The sequence below is a fragment of the Toxotes jaculatrix genome, chromosome 23 (genome assembly GCF_017976425.1).
Source record: "Toxotes jaculatrix isolate fToxJac2 chromosome 23, fToxJac2.pri, whole genome shotgun sequence".
Taxonomy (NCBI): domain Eukaryota; kingdom Metazoa; phylum Chordata; class Actinopteri; family Toxotidae; genus Toxotes; species Toxotes jaculatrix.
In genome coordinates this window covers 9,575,468-9,596,663 of record NC_054416.1, presented here as the reverse complement: position 1 = coordinate 9,596,663, position 21,196 = coordinate 9,575,468, and the positions used below count along the sequence as shown (strand labels likewise).

Below are 21,196 nucleotides of genomic sequence, written 5' to 3'. Positions count from 1 at the left end.
AGATATGTAAACACAAAAGTTAACTTGCTACAATAATTTCAATGTTATATAGATTTTATTCAAAAATTCATTAAAATATTTGATTTCTGTGGAATGAAACAGACATGTGGTGTGATGATAATGGGGTGAAGACTTGAAATAATGTGAAATTGGACTGAAGATGATGGTTTTGTGTATTCCTCATTGACAAGTAGTGCGATTAGGATGTCCTGAAATTTACAAACAAAAACAGGTTCAGTAATTCTGACACTCTTTCTGCTCAAACATGTGAGATATTAGTTGATTTTTTGTGGTTGAAGACACCTACCTGTTTTTGCTGCAGGGCTGGTCAGGCGGGTATTGAGTCGTCTGTGTATGACTCCCTGGCCGCCGTGGGGACCAGAAGACACTTTAAGTACCCTGGAGCCTTTCTTCTTTTGTGCACTGGTGCGGTCCTTGAGCCAAACATCATATGACCTCTCAGGAAGGACGGGTGACATTAATTAAGGACCAGTATCACTGCATGATTCCTTATACAGACCTGGCTGAGCCAGTACACTTGCTCAATCTGTGGAAATTTCACAACTGCATTTTATCTTTAATTAAACACGAATTACTTGAGTTTCCTTCCCCTGAGGAAATTTCATTAACTTTATTCTGTCACTAGCTGTTAAGCCTGCGTGAGTGTTGACCTGTATGTCAGTGCTGTGACCATTTATTATAAAAATCTCTTATTAAGGCTGGAATACGAGCCAGACTACATGAAAGTAAGCTGAAATGTGATTTCATAAAGTAATTGCACACAGGTATTTGGTAAGGACAATGCAAGCAGGGGCTGATTTGATCCATGGACAATGAACCAATTATTAAAATTTCTTGCTTCTAAGAAGAAAAGCAAAAAAAAAGTTTCTTCCAAAGTAAAGCATTTCTTGAGGTGTTCAAAGGATATTAGCAGTGACAGGCAGGTAGAGGATGTCAGTCTCAGTGTGGATGATAATATCCTGGGAGATGGATTTTTTTGGCTCTACCTCTCCTGCTTGGGCTGTACACATGGCAAACAGCTGAACCTGCAGTTCAACCTGCAAACCAGCAGCCACCTAGACAGACATACAATACACAGCAAGCGGTTTGTTGTCATTACTGACGCATGAAACAGCTCAACAACTAAGGGGGAGGTGATAACTTTTCCTCACAAAGTTTAAATTTGTATCTTTAAATTTTTTTTTTCTTTTAAATCATACTTACAAATCACGCTTATAAATCTAGTGTGAGTTATTTACTGTGATCATAACACCCAGATGGAAACTTACAGGCCCAGGATTATAGATGACCCGCAGGCCTGTAGCAGGAGGAGGCTGTTTCACATGGAACCTGGCAGAGAGACGGATCAAAAATAAACCACAAATAATTATGGGTCAGAGTTTTCCCTTTAGACTTGAAGGTGACCCACAAATCGCCTGCACCTATCTGAAGTCAAAAATTGCCTGTGTATTTAATTATTCACCCATCTGTCCACCCATCCTCTGGATCATCATTCGTACCTGCAGGTGTCAACACCCACATTCTTCATCACCACAGTAATGGCTGAGGAGGTGCCTTCCTGCAGTGTGCCAAAGTCAACGCTGGACGGGAAGAGCTGGAAGCCCCTCACTACAACATTTGGATCGGTCAGAGAAATCGTTCGACACTTCCTCCTCACTGGCTCTTCCACTGATAGGAACTGAGAGGATACATGAATACATGTGTGAATGGGGTCAGATGGATCGCGGACTGCACAGCAGAGACATAGGGAAGTCAGTGAATTCTTCTAACATGTTCTACAGTGACACATCAGTGACATATCACCACCTCTAAATGTCACTTTAGGGCAATTTCTAATATTCAAAGGTAAAAAGGTCAAACCTGGGAATGTCAACTGGATACAGCACACACTTTTACAACTGATGTAAACACTATTTTCTTACTTAATTTTCCTCTTAATTGTCTGACTTGCGTACTGTGTGTAAAGGATTCAAAGTGGCTCCTGGGAATCATATTATTGATTAGTTATTTAAGGAACTTTAACATAAGTCTTAAAGGCTTAGTGAAGTTTTTACATGTTACATGTGTCCATATAATTGTGTACCTGCTGGTTTGGTACACTGCAGGGTTTAGAGCTGAGGATGGAGGTGGGTAGTCTGACTTTTGTCCTCCTGGGTTTTCCAGTCACATCCAGCTGGATGGACTTATATGGCCTGGATGAACCCCTCAGACTGCTTTCACCTGGCATAGACACACAAACACAAGGACATGGTCATTCCTATCTTTGGGGATCATGACCAGCAGTATTGTATGTCTTTGTACCATGGCAATGAGACATGAGACATTTACTCTGCCTGTTAATGCTTTAAACAGAATTCAGACTGTGCCCTCAAACTGTTCCCAGCAATATTCAGTGTAGTTCCCAACTGCTTATACTATTCCACGAATCTGTGCTTTTAGCTAATAAGAGAATAGTCTGGCATTTAACACATTACTGGTGAGGTCTCTGACTGGGGGATTAATTTAAGCACAGGGTCAGGATAAGGAACAAACCAGCAGTCTGAGGTGTGGGGTTAGTGGGTCTCTTCTCAGTCATCCTGTCACTTCCTGCTGCATGGCTAAGAGCAAAACACCAGATGTTAAGCAGTGTCACAACAGCATTTGTAAACATACATTAGACAAGCACAAACAGTTTAGGGAATAAAAATCAACAGATACAGATGTTTTGTCTTTTACTACAACTAAGTGAAAATGTAGATTAAAGCACAGGAAAAACAAAAAAAAAGTTCATAACATCCTTTTCATCATTACCTTGCTGACTGAGAGGGTGTTGGGTTTAAAGGTCGCGGAGCTGCAGTAACAAACACAAATACATTTTATGTTTTTAGAAAATTCTGTTCAGTTCAGCCTCAGTTTCTCCGCACAGGTTTCCAAAGGACAGCCTTTTAAATGAGTTTCATCTTCCTTGCACCTAGTAAATGATGGCAGCACAATAACTCACTGGTCCCCTGTGGGGCATCTTTCAGGAAGGCCTCAGCACTGTCTGACTTGGGGATCGGAGGGAGATGCGTGGACAGACTCCTCATGTCTGGTGTTTGGTGCTGCAGCAGATTCTGAAAAAACAAGACATGATGCTGTGTCTCTAACTGTAAACTGTGTGTTTCTCTATAGAAATTCAAAAATGGTGAATCTGTGTGTTTAGACTTATGGGTTTTGTCATAGCAATGCTGATAATAATTTCAGAGAGTGTAGTTAAGCATATTATATATATTTAAGTGAACACATACAGTACCTGGTATATGGGAATATTTTCTAGATGGAAATAAGGAACAATGTTCTTCCTTCTCAGAGCCACTCTACAAGCCTTCTCCTCACAAATCTCCTGTCTGAAGTACACATGCATGCAGAGAAAATTACTGATAAGAAGATGGGTACAGGGGCAAATTCAGTTTACTTGTTGCTGTGGCAGTGTCATCATTTCCCACGTTTGTCCATTATCTATCCGCCAGTCCTCTTTTAGTGGCACTGTAGTAGCTGTGGTAGATGATGTGGTTTGGTTCCAAATAATTCTCTTCAAAGAAGAATCACAGCGGCAGCCACGGAGGAAATGAGGGGCTAAAAGCCATTTCCACAATAAACACACACCAGTGTGACCGGCAGATGTCCATAAAAGGCCCCTGTGACTAGAACTCATAAAATACTAATTTTAAATGTTATTTCAGTGTTTTTAACTTGACAAAGCTACTAAATGTCAAGGTTAATTATTATACCTTTATACTTACCTGTGTTGTGCATGTCTTTCAGTCCATTTTGATTCTTTTCCATTTGTAAAACTGGACAGGAGAGGAGGTTTAAAAGGATATTAATACAGTGTGTACTTTTTAAATATTTGGAACTGTCACTTTAGAGAGCATCTGTTCCATTTGAATCTCTCTTACCTGTTACTTGCTACTGTGGTTGTGTCATCAGAAACATCTGACTGCTCAGCTTGGGCTCCAACACACTGGCTGTACAGACTGCCTATGTCCACTGTGGATACACACAGAGGGAATCAGAAGAAGTGTTTGTGACACACATTACTCAAGTCAAACTATAAAGAATGTAACTTGACTCAATTACACCTTAGCTTCACTTCAACTTCACATAAATGAAACATTATTTTGAATATTTTGCAAAACCAACACACTGCAAAAGGTAGTCACCCACCTGAAGTCCTCTTGTCAAAGGTGTGATCTGCACCCTCTTCGTCTGCGAAAGACTAAATGAATAAAATACATGAATAATTATTTCATTATGATCGAGCAGAAAGATCCTCACGACATCACCTTTCAGTCTGCTACACATAACAGTCACAGTAAAGACAAGCTGGAATATTCCTAATGTGCGTCACATTAGGAACACATTAGGAACATGTGTGTGTGTGTGTGTGCTGACCAGGACCAAATTAAGCAGATTACTGGCATGGACATTCTCTTCCTTAGTGCGAGGGTCTTTAACCTCCATCTCCTCTGATCGCTGCTCCCTCTCCATCAAACTCTCGATGTACTCCTAGAGGCAAAGCCACATTTCAACATGTGTCAGAATGTTGAGAAAATGTCTATAAAGCTCACAATTTAAAGTAACAGAAGTAGGATCATTTTAAGATGCCTGGTATTTTCTGTGACCCATGTTTCACAAAACACAAAAAAATTTAAGCTGCAAATATTTTAGCACAAACAAACCCAACCTAAAAATTTAAACCAGATCAAATATTACAAGGGGGAAATATCACCTCACAAGCATTACTGAGCTAAAGGATGATGGTGCAAGGATGAAGAATGAAGTATTACCTTCAGTCGTGTGTCTATAGTCTTTTTGAGCGGCATGGTGAATGGACGGTGCTGGTACAGTTCCCTTATCTCCAGTACTTTAGGGCAGCTCCTGACAGGTTGGTGCTGTGCTGCAGGACCAACGGACCTCCCTCTCAGAGTCAAACCTCGTCCCATGTTGGTACCAAATGGAGGACCTGGGCTCTTCTTCTGAAATTGTGAGAAACACAAAAAGGAGGAAAGTGTCAGTAATTGGCCCTGAGTGTGCTTTTTTTTTTTTTTGCCTGTGTACATGTACAATATGTTCATGTGTGTCAGTACCTCTACACGTGGGAAATCATGCCAGCTGCGGTTTCTGAGGTTGGGAGGGGTAATGTCAGGGTTCTGTTTCCCTAGCATCCACTGGGACCACACACTCTGGTGACTGGGCTTAAGGATGGTAATGCCAAATTCATCTGGAACATTCAAAAGCACAATCGCACCCACAAACTTTACACACACACACTTTACACATTATTTTCTGGACGTAAAATTAGACTTCTCTGTTCCTCTTTCAATAGATAACTGAATGGATGGACTGAATAAAATACAATCAACTTTAGTCAGTTAATTAACTACTCACTATTTGGGAAGAGATGCTTCTGAATCATCCCCTCTGAAATTCTATTATATGAGTATTATCTTTCTTAATTTCTACGATATTGAACAGTGCACCTTGTGTGTCTGGCAGTGGGTCCCTCAGTACTGCTATGGTAGGGTCAGAGTACGCCTGGTAGAGCAGCTCCTCTACAGTTTGAGAACTCAACAGTTCAGTACCTGAGCCATCCTCATGTACCAGAAACAGCCTGGAAGACAAGAAATATTTAAACATTTCCAGTAACGCTACCATCCATAGAAGTAGTATAATGTTACTGTTTAAGAACCGCAATGCTATTACTAATTATGTGAAAATGTGCCCTCGGAGTGGTCATTATAAGAGTTGCTGATCATTCATAAACGTTTTATGAAGTGAAAAAGCTTCAGTAGTGCAGAAATATCAAGTACATTTTGGTACATATGTATGGAAGCCCACCTGGGACAATGTTCTCCGTGTTCTACATGAAGCCTGGCCACTTCTCTGTCCTCCTCCTCCTCAAGCTCTTCCTCATCGTGTTTCACAGTGCTTGGAGCAGGACTGAAGTTCAGCACTGATATCTGCCCGTCGTCCATCACCTGCAAGACAGTTTGTCATTGTTTCCAGCACTGTGCTATAATACAGAAAGGCTGTTGTGTTTTTCCTTTATGTTTTCAGATGAAACTGTTCCTTGAGACTCTGAGATTATGGACTGAGTCATCCTGTTGAAAAACTGGACAGACCTGGAAATGGTTCCCATCAGGATCCGTAACATCACAGGCCACTTTGTCTGTGTGACTCAAGATGTAGCTTCCTGGTTGGTTTGTGGCAGCGCCACCCTGTGGACTGGGCGTCACCAGTGGGTCAGACGAGTACACACACCTCCCGTCACTTTGGATCTGCAGAAGCCCCACATTGGATGGGAACACCTTGGATGCACAAGTATACACACACACACACACACAAACAAACAAACGTGGGTAAACAGACATATGTGCACATGCATAAATATGCTAGGAGGACGTTTCCATCAATGTGGTCCAAATTCTCTTTCCAAAATAAAATTAACATATTTGGTAGAAACCACTGACCTGATAGGCTCCTTGGTTGTTCCCAGTGATGACAGTTCCATCAGCGAAGAAGACGTGTGCCGTATGTCGCTCTGGATACATCACCACTGTGGCGCAGCCCTCCTTCTCTACCAACACCACCCGCTCTTTGGTCGAAACACTCCCTTTATCGCTGTCACATGCACTCCTCTTACCATTCTCAACAACTGTCTCTTCTGCAAACTCACTCTCCTCATCATTCTTATATGACGTATCTTCAGCACACTCCCTTTCATCGCACACTTGCTCATATGCACTCAACTTCGTACAAGCATCCTCCTCCTCGTCACCTGCTTTCCCTGCATGGTCCCTGCTATTCTCATCTCCAGTGTCACAAGTATCCTGAGAGTGCATGTTCTCAGCGATGCTGTCCGCACAGCGTGTGACACACACACATTCACATACACGTTCAGAAGTGGCTTTAAGAGTCACACTCTCAGGCGGCTCCCCTGGAAAAGTAAGAGACACAGGGACTCGGGTCAAACGTATTTAATTTAAAAATTAAAAAAAAATTAACCTTCTGAGGGCAGGTTTGACTATCTGGTTGCTGTGTGCTTATGTAAGTGTTGATTGCTGTGTATATGATGTGTCTGCTGTTTACCTGTGTTTGGTGGTCTATCTTGGTAGAGACTGGTGATTCTGGTTCCATCTGCATGTTCCACACTTAGAGATCCATCTGGTTTCTGGACAGAGACCACCAGATCCTCCCGGCTCAGCATCACCTGATACAACAACACATGCAAAGCTAAAGAAGTCAGCAATAAATAAAGGACGAGGTGATTTCAAAATGGAACCTGTGTCTCTGTATGACACTTTGAGGTGACACAGCAACTCTGACCCCAGTGAGTTTATTGTAAGTCTTTAATATCAAATTTGTATTGACAAATTAATAGTGATACCCTGGAAAACACGTCACTATGGAGATGACTTGTAACCTGTGTAACATCAAGACTAATACTGCTCTCTCACCTCATGGGTGATGGGGTCTGTAGCCTTGAAGGCGAGAAGAGGGGTGGTGGGTACCTGTGTGGTTCCCACAGTGCAGATGCGAGCTCCAGAGGGAGTTGTAGTTAACCAACACCCTCTCTGAGCATCATCAGGCCTCTCAGAGCTCTGTTCTGGACAGACACACACACACAAAAGATACGAAGACAGTATGACATGACATGTCACTGAAAATGACACTTAATTATCCCGAGGAGTGGGGGATCACACAGCATTAGCTGGTGGAAAGCACTGTTTCACACTGGGAAGCACTGCAGTCTAACCTTTCTTGTTTTCCTTGGCTTCTTGGGTAGTGTCCTCCTCCTTAACCTCAGAGTCAGGAACCCACACTGGAGCAGAGTCCTGGCTGAAACTGACTGAGCCGTCTGCAAACAGCACCTACAGTACACAGAGATCAAACTAATGATTCGTGTACCCATGGGGGTATACTGTTATAAGAGCTCTTAACCATTTTTTATGTAGGAATCCTTGACGTTGCACACTTGTTAGTAAGTGTGCCTCTATACGAGTATGTGTGTTTGGGTATGTGTACCTCTGTGGATCCGTCTCTCAAGTAACGGATCACAGCTCCCTGGCTGGTGACAGTGCGGGACAGTTCTTTGGAGAGGGATGGGTCCTGAAGCTGCCTCACCTCTCCCCTACCATGGAGAGGAAAGCTCTGTCTCACCAGCATACCCTGCTCCTCTGAAGAAACTCCTGGACACACAAATTATGTGATCATATTTGAGAACAAATATATGTTAAATCTTAATGAGAATATAGTAGTTATGGAATATCGTGCTCAAAATTTAATGAGGATGCATTCATTTATCATGAACTCCTTCCTGTTTGCAGACAGACTCTTTTGTGTGGGAGATATTCAAATTTATTTTAACAGAATAAAACCCATCAGATTTATCATTTCATTTTCATGGGGTCCTAAAACGTACAGATGAGTGTCTAAGGGCTGATGTGACAGTTTAGACAGAGCTACGCTGCTCTGCTGATATGTTCAGTGATATACTGCAGTCATTCCCGGGATGCAATTTAGGGACTATTTCAGCTGACTGTTACTCTCCCTGTGTATGAGTGTCTATATACTGTACATTCCCAAGAAAGTGTGTCCCTGACCTTGAGTCTCCTCTCTCAGAAACTGCAGCAGTAGGCCGTTAGGAACAGACAAGTTGAGACTGCTGAATGGACCTGATGACAATGTTGGCTGGCCTTCACACACCTTAGTCTACAAAGAAATACACAATAATTTATACAATTACATACTGTAATTTGACAATAACAACATATTTGCAACAATATTATTGTGTGTGTGTGTGTGTGTGTGTGTGCATATATATACAAATATGTATTGTTTGGTGTATCTATGGACGTGGGTAACCTGGGTCTCTTGAGGTCTGTTCTGGCTGGATGGGGTTTGTGTCTTGGAGGGAACTGAATCCAGGTCTGTTCCCTTGGAGCGCTGGGTGGAGGAGGAGAAAGGGATGGGGACAAGGGTGGAGGCCTCTGTGATTCCCCCTTCTGCTTTCTGGGGACTCACTAGAACATCATCAAAAAGCAACACTGTTAACACTGCTGCACTGTGAAGATTATTTAGCCCTGTCCATTGCAAACATAATAATATCTGAAACACTGAAATTATTAGCATATTAGCATTAGGAACTGTAACATTATGATTAGAAATTTGAAGCATATTCAAACTATTACAGTTGAAATACCTAATACAAACTGCTGAAAATGTTATGTATTTTAAGTGTGATACCTATGTATTCCCCTGTGGGACCGTAGAAACTGTATGAGAGGTGGATTCCATTGCTTAGCACTGCTGACAGGGAGCCCTGCTTCACTCTTTTCATCTCCACAGGCTCTGGCACTGGAAAGGATGCACACATAGAAACACTCACAGGTCATCTTAGTTTGTTCATCAGCACTACCCACTAAATAACATTAAACTCTCTGGATCCAGGATGCTGCTTAATGTCTGTATCATTTCCAGCATCATTACCTTTACAGTCTTCCTTTTTGTCATTGGTTTCTTTGTCTTGGGGCTGAATGGAAGATTTTGCCGGATCAATAACAACCAGGTTGATGTGTGTGTAGAAATGATGTCCATCCTTCTTTACATCCATTTTCATGAGGCTGGAACCTGGATTGAAAACAGCACAAAATGCATCTATGTACTGTATGTGTGTTTTCCTGACCATACAGTGGCTTGATTTTGCTGGGATGGAAGCACTTTCGACTTGTCTCTGTACCTTCAACATAACTGACAGTCTCCACACTGATGTGGCCTCCATCTGAGGGGAAAAGGTACTGGAGACGACCCGACACTTGGATCAACTTCCCATCCATGCCGTAGCCTGTGAAACCCTTCACATCACAAATAAAGAGCCATACAAATATAGCTATGTATTACTTGAAAGTAGACAGAAGTGATCATCTGCCATCTTTGTGTCTCTGATTAATGGTTTTCTGTGTGCGCCCTCACAGTGAAGTGCTCCTCTGTCTGAAGCAGGTCTGTGTTTTCCTCCACAGTGGGCGCTGTGGTAGTAATGGGCTCTCTGGGAGTCTTAGCTGAGCTGCCTGCTGTCCCTGCTCTGCTTTTCTTGCCACCAGACAAAGTTTTACTATTCTTGTCGTCCGCCGACTTAGACTCCTCGTTCGTCTGCTTGCCTTTTGGTGTATTTTCCTTCTTTGATTTCTTGGCCATCTCCTCCTCCTTTAGTCGCTCCTGCTCCAACTTCCAGGCCTGTAAGAGCACGGACACAGTAATATAAACTGCTGTCAAACTGTGAGGGGACTACATACAAGGGAAGGATGGTTAATACATTCTACTTCAATTTGATAACTGATCTGGTTTGGTGCTAAAAAAAAATGATCACAGTTTCCCTGTGAGTGAACATTATTGCGTTAGTTGGAACTAACTTTAAGGGAGTCTTTTCTAATGACCGGCTCCAAAGTGTCCTCGTCCTCTGCAGACTCTGCAACCTCTTCATCTAGTTCAGGACAAAAAACAAACCATGTATTTATGTAGTGGTAACTTCAGTGTCATTGCCAGAGCCTAAGCTGACAGCTACAGTACCTTTGGGAGATTCAGCAGGGCTGAGATTTGAGAGTTGCATTGCCTCTCTCTTTAATTCCTCCTCTTTTGTCCAGTCCGAAATGGTGTCAGCAACATGCTCCAGATACTTCCTACCAAAAAGATAACAACAGGGTTTTAAAGTCTATGTAACACTCCACATTTACACTATTACTATTGATGTTCTGTGAGAAGCAAACACCTGACAATGAGAACTTGTGTTCTGACCTGAACTTGACATCAGTGTGAAGGGCTACATCCCAGAACTCTTTGCACTGGAAATGGGGACTCCTCGGACTGTGGCAATAAATGTAGAGGATGTTGTTATGGGTTCCTCTGAAGGTGTCCAAGCAGCGATATTCTTCTGAGGCTAACTGAAGCACCTGTGTATAAAAAAAAAAAAAAAAAAAAAAATCTATATTACAAACCCATGGTGGTAGAGTATATCTTTTTTAATTCCTGAGGTGAACAACATGCTGCTGCTGTGTATAACCTTGGAGTGGCTTGTTTGTTTCATAATTAAGTCCTGCACTTAACTCAGTTCCTGTGGCTTTTCACATTAAAGGCCTACCGGCAAAGAGAATTTAGTGTTTAATGTGAAGTAAAGGAGGTATGTTTTATCTGATAGCTATGGTGGAGGTTTAGCTTGCATTCAATTAGATTGGATTGGATTTTAACACAATTAGAATATTTAAAAATAAAAATAAGGAAGGAAATATACACAGTAGGTACAACGGTTTCCTCATGAGGACAAAGACAAGATATGAAAGATTACCTGTGGGAAGATAGAAGCATCGTGGTGTTCAGTATAATGCCAGTCAAACAGAGATCTCAGCCTACAGCTGTGAATGTCAGATAGGTCCAGATGGCTGCACACTCTCCCACTGAACTGCTGGAGAATCAACAACATGCAAAATGATTGGAAAAGCAGAACAAATGCTCGTTTTTTTTTAACAAAAGTATACAAAAATGTAAGAAGAAACAAACATTACCTCTGTGTCCCCAGTGAGAAATGTTGGACCTATAGTTGAAATAAATGATGAGGCATGGCAGTAAATTTAAGTAGTGTGACACATACAACGGAGAGAAGTTACCACTATCAAGTTTTTTAAGTCAGCTGTACCTTGTCATGTAGTGTATGTAAAACAATGTCACAATATCACAGTAAGTCAATAAACCAACAAAGGTAACAGACCTTTAGTCCTTAGGTTATGAAGCTGCTGTTTAGCGTAGGATAGTGGATCATCCCAGGGAATTATTGTGGGTGTCTGCTGCTGTGCTGGTTCCAGTCTTCCCAGTGGTCCTGCAGCATTCAACAGTACACCCTTTTGGTCCAGCCTGGTGAGTGGCATACTCTCAAACACACTCTGGTGAAAGAAACCCTCCACCTCGGGCCATGACACAGCATCTGCAGGATTGCATGACATGATAATATCATTTGCAAGCCAACCAATTAAGAGCTTTACCCAAGAAAACAGAGAATAATCAACAACTTTAAACAACTATATATAGATTGATACAGTCAAAAACATTACAACATGTTACCAAAAACTGAGGAAGAGAGCTACAAGTTAATATCCACCAGCAAATGGTATACTGTGTTGAGGTGGGTGCCTCAGAAGGTTTCTGACCCTGACCATCTGTGCAGTAGTGCTGCAGCTGTTGTCTGACTGCCATCCAGCTGGAGTTGCTCTTTCTCGGATGAGCTACAGAATGGATCAGCTCCCACACTGGAGACAGCTTCATCATGGACAACTCCACCTCAGCTGGATCAAAACCCTGAACGGCCTATAACACACACACAGACACAAACACACAGTATATAAACACACTTCTGGGTCAAAGATAAAAATAATGGAAAAATGCATTTGAGAGTACATTAACTATTGCTTTGTCAATTCATTTTAATCAATGTAATTGACAGAAAATATGTACTTACACTGATGTCTCTCATGCGCAGTGCCCTCTCATCATGGTGTCTAATAACCAAAGGGTGATCCAACTTCTTCTGAGTCTCCTGTGCTCCAAACTTCTTCTCTAGCTTCTAACAAAAAACGCAAAATAGAATAAAACTGAGACAAACTATCAAATTAGTTCATCCTGTGTAGAGTGTCAGAAATCAGTAGTCATAGGTGAAATCTTCAATGAGTTTTACAGTTACAACATTTATAATAATTTATATTTTTTAATTTTGTAGCACTGTGTGACTGTGCTGTGCATGTGATTATAGCACCATCTCCTGGACTGATAATGTATGAATCTGTGGCTCTGTCGTGCTCTGCAGTTTTGTTAGTTAATGTGGTAGTATGCTATAAGAACATATCTATCCACACAATAATGTTGAAAAAATGTGGAAACAAAAGCCTTCAACATGTTTATTATTTCTGTGAATGTACGCCTGAGCTTCTTTCTTGCAAAGTGAACATTTAAAACAAAATCATAAAGAAGGGCGCTAAATGTTATATAATCACTAAAATATAAGTTGCATGTCTAAGATCATGTTCTTAAAACTCTTATGGTAGGAAAAAAAATACAAAAGCAGCAAATGAAAGAGGAGACGGATTTCCTCTCACATGCCTTCCGTCTACTTTCACCCTCCCCCTCACACTTTGTATCTTAGCCCCCCTTCTCTGTGTGCTGCAGTGACAGCCCCTGATAGCATGACGCAGGGGCAAGGGGGTTGGGCTCTAAAGTGCTTGCGACATGCCCCACCCACCGAAATACGAGTATTTCTTCTCAGGCCCCTCCTGCCTGAAAGAAAAAAAGAAAAAGCATGTGCTGCATTGGCCGGGAATCGAACCCGGGCCTCCCGCGTGGCAGGCGAGAATTCTACCACTGAACCACCAATGCTGCATATAGAGACATAACTGTTAACTGCATTTTTCAGTTTTTGTACCACATGTAAAACAGTACATTTCTGAAGGTGTGTATGCAGTTTGGCATTCTGGCAACTATACCTTTGCGTCTTCCTCATTGTGTACTATAGTCAGCAAGCTGTTCAACATGTGGCTTTTCTCCTCTTCTGTGTGCACCAGAGGCAGGAAACTCTGGAGCATGTAGCTGGCCAGCTCACAGTCTAACCAGGGTCCATTGTGTGGACTGGGCTTCTTAGCTACATGGGACTGTGGTGAGACAGACGCCTGTGAGGAAACCACCACCTAGAGACAGGTACACAAATGTAAGTTAAAAAAAATCACCCCTCCTTTATTCACAAGCAGGCTACAACAGAGAATATTTAATTCCTTTCTTTAACATAATATCTAAGGAAATGCTGTTTAAACCAGTGTATTTAGACCATCATTACATCAGTCACAAAAACACTAATCTGCTGACTTTTCCCAGAAAGTGCTGACCTCACAGGAAAGTAATGCAGGAACAACTCAAAAGCTTCTAAATCTTGGCCTAACACACTTAATATTCACTCAGATGCACACACAAACACACACACACTCAGACCTGCTCCAGCATACAGTGCAAGATAAGGGGCACTGAGCAAGCCTCTGGTGGAATCATGTTCAGTAGGTTGCTATAGTAACGCATGTCCACATCTGTAGAGAGAGGAGGCAGCTCCGTCTCTGTCCACAAAGAAGGGAGGATAGAAAAGAAAAGACAGACAGTTTGTCATCCTAGTCTGAGCGTTAAATTCAAACACACACAAATTAGCATAAGCCAAAAATACATGTGTGCCGCCCGGTTTGCTCAGTTGGTAGAGTATGAGACTCAATCTCTTGGGGTCGTGGGTTTGAGCTCCACTCCGGACGGCACCAGGACTGGATCCAATGAGCGGCAGATTATGACATGACAAAAATACATGAGAGGCAAGAGAAAGGTTTTACCTGGGTCTGGTGGGTTTTCCTCCCGCAATGACTTCTTTTTGGAGCGTGGAGTCGTGGGGAGAGGAGTTGACACAACCTGGCAAGAAAAACACACAAAAACACACATAGGTTTAGATATACTGAAGCTAAACACCCAATATCCAGCCAACTGGCTCCTGTTCACTGGGCAAGTTCCAACTATTCTTTGGTGTGAGGCTATGTCGTAGGCTAGCTGATAATACTGTACTTCAAACTGTATGAAAATGATCACTATGATGGCCATGGTAGTGCTGGCTCCCTAAGCCATGGACTGTGAGCTCAAGGGCAACCCACATGCAAAGCAGAGTGGCGCAGCGGAAGCTGGGCCCATAACCCAGAGGTCAATGGATGGAAACCATCCTCTGCTATGCCAAAATTTTTACATAAAACTAAGAATCTTTTGAGTTTTGGACAGTGGACAGAACAAAAGGGAGTATATAACAATCATCTTTCAATTTTTGCTAATATTTTATTTTTTATACGGAGAAAATAATCTACAGATTAATAACAAAATAAGTTATACTTGTTGACATGCATTTGTGAATATGTTTACCTCTGTAGACTGAGAATCCAGCTCAACAACAGTCGGTACACTGATGAGTTTGATGTTGTCTAGGTAGTGCTGATGCTGCCTGCGCCAGTCCAAACAGTCATAGATAAGACGGGCAACACCATCAAAGATTCGGCTTCCCAATGCCAGCTGGACACACAGTAAACCCACACACAGATGAGGATCAAAATCAAAGTAAAACTGAATGAGTAGCAAACATAATGAGGCAGATGCAGTGGGAAGACAGAGAGTGATGAGAAGGGAATGACAAAAGGAGGAACAGAACACACTAACTGCAAAGAAAAATTACAATCTTTAATATTTTATTTAAGAAAATCAACACTGAGAACAGATCTAAGAAACACATATCTCACCTCAGAGTCCTGCAGGTGGAAGGAAGGTAAGGGATCTGGGACAGTGTAGCTGAGCTGAGCCACATTGTGAAGCTTGGAGTCCAGTGGTACATTGTCCAAAACTGGTCTCAGACCTGACCAGAACAAATCCAAGCTTCTGGCCTGTGCAGGCTGCTCCACACTGGCTGAGTCTGTGAATTATCAACTTAATTTATTCCTCAAATGTAACAAAAATAACGCCATCCAAACTGATATATAACAAATGTGAAAAGTAAGGGATCTTTAGATAAAGTACACTAAAGAGTTTCAAACCATGTAAAAGGTATTGTGAATTTTTGATCAACCTCGTTAAATGTGTAAAGAAGGAGATACACAAATACTGAAGGCAGCCTACCAACATCCAGAACTGGAGATGCTCTCTGGCTCTGCTCATTATCCTCAGAGATGTACTGTTCCTCTTGCACCTCACAAGTGTGCTTGTGTTCTGAACACAATTTGATGACATTAGCTACATGTACACCTATGGCATCAAGGATCCGAATCAGGTGGGGCTGGTAGAAGCCCAGCACCAGGATGTAGTGTTGAGGACCATCGTCTGGCTCATCATCTGTGCCCACACACAAACAAACACAAAAGTAGATTGAAAGTATATTAATCAATCATATTCAGCCTCTTCTCTGTCATATACAAGCACATACACACGGCCATTCTTAGGTGGTACCCAAAGACCTCTTGTGTATACATTTTCTCATTATTTTTTACGTATTAAAAATCTATACCTTCACTCATTACACTGCTGTAGCTAATTAACATTGCTTTGATTTACTATTATTAGCACAGGTGGTTTTAGTTTGGGTTTTTACCAATGAAATTAGGCGGCTCAACATCACCCCTGCGTTTAAGCTTGGTCTTCTTCTCCCTGGAAGGTTCCACAGGTGAATGGAGACTCTTTCCCTTTTTGTCAGAGACCTTGGCCGCTCCTTTGTCCTTGCTGTCAGAGGGAGGACTGGCCTTTGTCTTCTCGTCCTCAGCCTTAAACAGAGGTGGACAAAAATAACACAAAAAACCCTGAAGAAAATCTAATGAACTATTTTTCGCTGTTCAGCTGAAGTCACATCATAGCCTGTACTACATTGATTCAAAGGTTTTTGGCAACTAAATCTTCAATGCAAAACATGATTCAAGAAAAGCTGTAACACCTCACCATATTTTACAAATGAAAGCAGAGTGGAAATCCACTCCATTTCAAGACTGTTAAAAAAATCAGTGACATATGGAATCACATACATGAAGAAACACTCACCTCCTCAGCTGCTCTCCTCTGCTGATCATTGGATTTGATCTGAAGCAGCTGGAACTTGAGTACTTTTGCCATCAGGTCACAGGGAATCTCATGTCCTGCATCCAGTAGCACCTTAGCGGACTCTGTAACCTGAACATTCAAAAAATATGATGAAGATATGAATAATAAGACACAAACACAAAATGCCAGCACATAAACATGCACACGTGTACACATACAAACACAAACATTAAAGCACATACATGCTTTCTTTTCATTGGAATACTGTCCCCCAATGCATTAAAAAGATCGATTCTCTACTATATTACATGAATTTACTCCTCTGAGACATCCCGAGCCTACCTCATAGAACATGGGGACATCATCAGTTTTTTTTGCCTTGGGATTCCCCAGTTCATGGATCTGTAACAAAGTTGGACGGGAGAAGGTTTTCAAATGACAAAAAACAAAGCTCAATTTCTTTTGGTATCTCATTAGGTAGATCAGTTCATGATGAAACAGTGCTCAGAGAAATTAGCCATTCATGCTGTGGTTAGTGCAGTGAGAAATGCAACCAAACATTTTTGTTACATGATTTTAAAAATGCAAAAGCTACCTAAAAGCCACAAGAGGTTATAAACTGTGAGGTTAGTAAGAGGTTAAGTACTGCAGTGCTGAAACTTGCTAAGAGTACCTTTGCAATTGTGCTGTCCCAGGTTAACAAGGTGAAAAGTTTGCGTTGTGGTTGCTGCACGGCCAAAGTCAGAGCCTGGATCAGCTTCTCATCCTCTGGACTTCTCCCAACCACCAAAGACACACAGGCCTGCCATGAATCCTGGAAAGGGCAGTGGGACAACACGATACAACATAAGAAATACGCGCACATCATCCAAGTCAACAGCTAGAGGTTACGCCTCCATGACAGTTCACTAACAGATGGACTGACGCCGACAAAACAAACGTTTTACAGTGACACCGTTCATCACATGACTGCTGACAGAAGAAAGGTAAAAGTTACTCACACGAACACTGTCATAATGCTACATAATGCGAAACAACATCGACAGAACGACTTTGCACGTTTTGCTGGAGATAAGTCCGTGAATGCAGCTTCCACAACAACGAACCGACACTTCCGGTTTTTACGTCGCACATTCAAAATAAAAGCTAAAAAGTTTGCTGTTTTACTATGGTGACACATGTCACTGGAAGTATGTTTAGCACAGTTTTCACCAAATTATCCACGGACCTTTGTTACTGTTTCTGAGGTTGTCTCAGCGAACAGTATCTCAGTCCTACTTTTCATCTACCTGAAATGGCTAAGTAAACAAATAAAACACTGTAGCTAGCAACACTGGCAACGTACCATGTGTAGCCAGTTACTAAGAGCTATATATGGGAACTCTATGAGAAAGTTTCACTTTCTGTGATTAAAAAAAATACATTTTTAAACACATGAATTAAGTTAAACCAAGAGAAAGAGTTCAGTGAGACAGCAAACCTCTTCAAACTGTGCTCTGCTGAGACCAGCCTCCCAGTTTTTGTTGACAACTGCGGCTCCAGCTGCGTTGGGCTTTTTGGCTGAGCCCTTTTTGGCTGCTTTTGGCGGCATTTCTATACTCAGTGACTGAAAGGAGTCTTACGCTTATCACATAAAAAAAATTAATTACTTAAAATTGCTGGTTTATCGTGCCCTTGCCTGTAACCGTCGCCTGGTGTATTAGGTTGCCCCTGGCAACTGCAAGTGTACCCAAGTGACTCTTCCTGTAAATTTTCAAAACAAAAGCAAGAGGGAGCCCACTTTTCAGTTTCATTATGTTTAAAAAACACACGCGCACATACATGTAAGAACTAGCCGTAGTAAAAAAAAAAAAAAAAAAAAAAAAAAAAAAACCAAAAAAAAAAATTACATTTTTGGCACGAAACATCCTTTATCAGCCACTGAACACTGAACTTTCAGTCAAATGTTGTTGTCATCCCTGTTCTCCACCAGATGGCAGTAGGATTCCGTGGCCGGAGATTCTCTGCTCCTCGAATGGTTAAATTAAATTAAAATTAAATATGCCTGTTCTTGTTGCTCCTTGTTTGTGTTCAGCTTGTCATATAATTTTAAATTTCCAGATGAAAAAGTGAAGGTTTCCACTGAGTATGAAAACTCTTAGTTGTTATCACGCTATTCCCCCGAATGGCATGAAAACAACTGTTTTCATAGCTGCATTTCAACATTTCTTTGAAAAAGATTGAGCAAGAAAAACATGGTCAGTGATCCTAAAGCATTTCCTGTTTTACTTCACGAGTTTCTGTGAAATCCGGCTGAGATTTCAAGAGAAACGATCTGCAAGATTGACATCAGAGATGAGCTCTGACCGTTCCCAAGGGTCAAACTGGCTGCTTCTTTCATGTTTTCCTCAGGGATTTGTCTTGGCACATGCACTCAATACAATCTTCCTACAATACATTCCCTGTCCATGATAAGAGCTTAGTTGGGCTGTGCAGAGCTGTGCAATCTCAATGATGAATCTCAATTTGGCCCACAAAAGATGATCCATTTAAAACAAAATAACTCATTACAGTACGTACACTGGGCCTCTGTTAATAGAGACTCAATAACAATGAATTCTTGGAATGCTTCTTGCTCTATTTATCAGTGCTTATTATAAAGAATCTCATGCTCCACATCTCTGCACCAAAACCATGGTGCGGCACAGATTTCCAATCAATCCCATCGGAGAAGCATTATTAATGCAAGGGGACCATTGTCATGAAGGTGATTGCACCCAGGCAGTGACCTACTTCCACCATAAAAGGTCAAAAGTGAGACAACACCCACTTGTCAGATGCCAGAGAAATCCATGTTTCAAGCCAGCACTGAATTAGTTATGGAGGAGTTGTCAGCTCCAACCCTTCCAGAGGCAGCGTCCTACCAAGGTCACACACCAGCCTGATAAACACTGTAGTGACACTTAAATAACACTCCATGCACACTGCTGTAAATAGCATAGCAACATCTCAAAATATCAGTATTTTTTGGGAATACATTGCTGTTAAAAGTGTGCATCATGTGTCTGCTGGGGCTATTTTGTTTCATTTAACAGAAGAAGTAATGGTTTATTTAAGATCTTCACCCACGTGCTACTCAAACTAATTTGTCATACTCAAGTTAATGTAATCTGATCAGAACAAGAAGTTCTCTGCATTATATGTAAAACCAAAGCTGGAAATCAAAACATGCTTGACCCAGTAAAATGGCAGAGAAAACACCATGTTGTTGCCAAGGCACTACCTGTACATTCTGTTACGCTCAGTGCCCTGAGGCATCTGTGAGCACATGCAGCAATCAATTTTAAATCAAGTGCTCACTAACTTTGCTTAGCACTGTATTTAGATGGCGGCTGGTCTTTCAAATATCATGTTGTTCAGCAGCTCGTGAAGCATCTTTTATAGACACCTTTTGTGAGGGAAAAATATAAAATTACCAGACAAATAGGAGCCCCATTAGATTTTAATGCTGCCCATTGAATCAGTTCTGTAATAATTACTACCCATGTAAAAGGTATTATTCATAATTGCTGTTGACACCTTGCCAGAGGTGTGCTGATTTATCTCTATGGGCATTTTAGAGGCTCATTATCACTATTATATTAAAAAAGTGCTTCTTAATATTTTGGTCCTGTGCGTGGATATTTTGTATGTAAATAAACAAACTGGTGTTGTTCATCTCAACATGATAAACATTTCCAGTTTATTACAGGGCTGTTTCTTTGTATTGCATTACATCATTACATCATGCAGGTGTTTCTGTTTTTCTGGTCATTGTGATTGGCAGGGAGGATGTGCTGGCAATGTGCACATTTCATGCCAGATATTTGTTACCTAATGACATGGACCAAGACTCATGTGACTTCACAATACACCCATATTGTATTAGAAAAAAAATATCCCCATACTGTGTAATAAGCACTAAGCATATGAACATGAATGGTCTCTAAACAAGAGTCTGAGAGTGTACAGTCTTGCTTTCTTCCCTGTGAGGCCATATTTAGGCACAGCAGTGCTGCAAGCTAAATGCCAACACAAGCAAACAAACATGCTCACATGCTGATATTTACTAAGTACATTTACCATGTTCACAATATTAATTTAGCGTGGGCTATAAGTTTGTTAACATTTTAAAAATGAACTAAAAGATGTTTAAACTCTGATGAAATGCTATAAAATCCTAAAATATGCATGTGTCCCTGTGTTGGATTAAGTGTGTGATGATACTTGATGACTGCATTGATGCACTATGGGCACTGCACAGTGTTTAGGTGTTAAAGTGTTGCTTGGCAATGCAAAGTAGAAAATTCCACTCGCCAACATTACATGTTGCCAGCTCCAATGGCAGCAAGAGGCGAGTGTATGAAAGATTTGAATTTCAATACGCAGGACTCATGTGATAGAACGTCAGTAAAGAGCAAACAGCGAGCTCATGTTTACCAACCGGACCGTTTCACGAGTCCAGTTTTCTCTGGGGGGAGATCTCACTCTCACAACCACTAACCATACCTGA

The 21,196-nt window shown here is 41.4% G+C and overlaps 1 protein-coding gene and 1 non-coding gene across 2 annotated transcripts; both read right to left on the bottom strand.

Annotated features, from left to right (window-relative positions):
* Positions 1 to 36: 36 nt before the first annotated feature.
* spag17 (sperm associated antigen 17) lies at positions 37 to 18,256 on the bottom strand. Its single transcript, XM_041031822.1, has 49 exons — positions 18,146 to 18,256; positions 17,339 to 17,479; positions 17,008 to 17,067; positions 16,666 to 16,794; positions 16,226 to 16,394; positions 15,757 to 15,969; positions 15,384 to 15,553; positions 15,013 to 15,159; positions 14,442 to 14,517; positions 14,062 to 14,180; positions 13,563 to 13,763; positions 12,545 to 12,649; positions 12,243 to 12,393; positions 11,801 to 12,013; positions 11,598 to 11,626; positions 11,381 to 11,497; positions 10,834 to 10,988; positions 10,609 to 10,718; positions 10,452 to 10,522; positions 10,015 to 10,275; positions 9,782 to 9,896; positions 9,532 to 9,672; positions 9,289 to 9,399; positions 8,908 to 9,065; positions 8,646 to 8,754; positions 8,068 to 8,231; positions 7,799 to 7,913; positions 7,500 to 7,648; positions 7,132 to 7,252; positions 6,513 to 6,979; positions 6,165 to 6,350; positions 5,881 to 6,020; positions 5,523 to 5,653; positions 5,130 to 5,263; positions 4,830 to 5,018; positions 4,435 to 4,548; positions 4,207 to 4,258; positions 3,939 to 4,029; positions 3,783 to 3,833; positions 3,293 to 3,386; positions 3,002 to 3,113; positions 2,812 to 2,851; positions 2,554 to 2,618; positions 2,105 to 2,241; positions 1,521 to 1,699; positions 1,290 to 1,350; positions 929 to 1,076; positions 308 to 472; positions 37 to 209 (listed from the first exon to the last, which is right to left on the bottom strand). The coding sequence occupies exons 1-49, from the start codon at positions 18,254 to 18,256 to the stop codon at positions 181 to 183; spliced, it is 6,516 nt and encodes a 2,171-aa protein (XP_040887756.1). The 3' UTR covers positions 37 to 180.
* trnag-gcc lies at positions 13,385 to 13,455 on the bottom strand. The gene has a single exon. It is a non-coding gene; the product is annotated as a tRNA-Gly (tRNA).
* Positions 18,257 to 21,196: the final 2,940 nt, after the last annotated feature.

Coding starts and splice junctions, on each gene's coding strand:
- spag17 (XM_041031822.1), bottom strand. CDS start 18,256: ATGCCGCCAAAAGCAGCCAAAAAGGGCTCAGCCAAAAAGCCCAACGCA. Junction 16,395..16,665: donor AGAGGAGAGCAGCTGAGGAG/GTGAGTGTTTCT, acceptor CCTCTGTTTAAG/GCTGAGGACGAGAAGACAAA. Junction 2,242..2,553: donor CCCCACACCTCAGACTGCTG/GTTTGTTCCTTA, acceptor TGTCTATGCCAG/GTGAAAGCAGTCTGAGGGGT.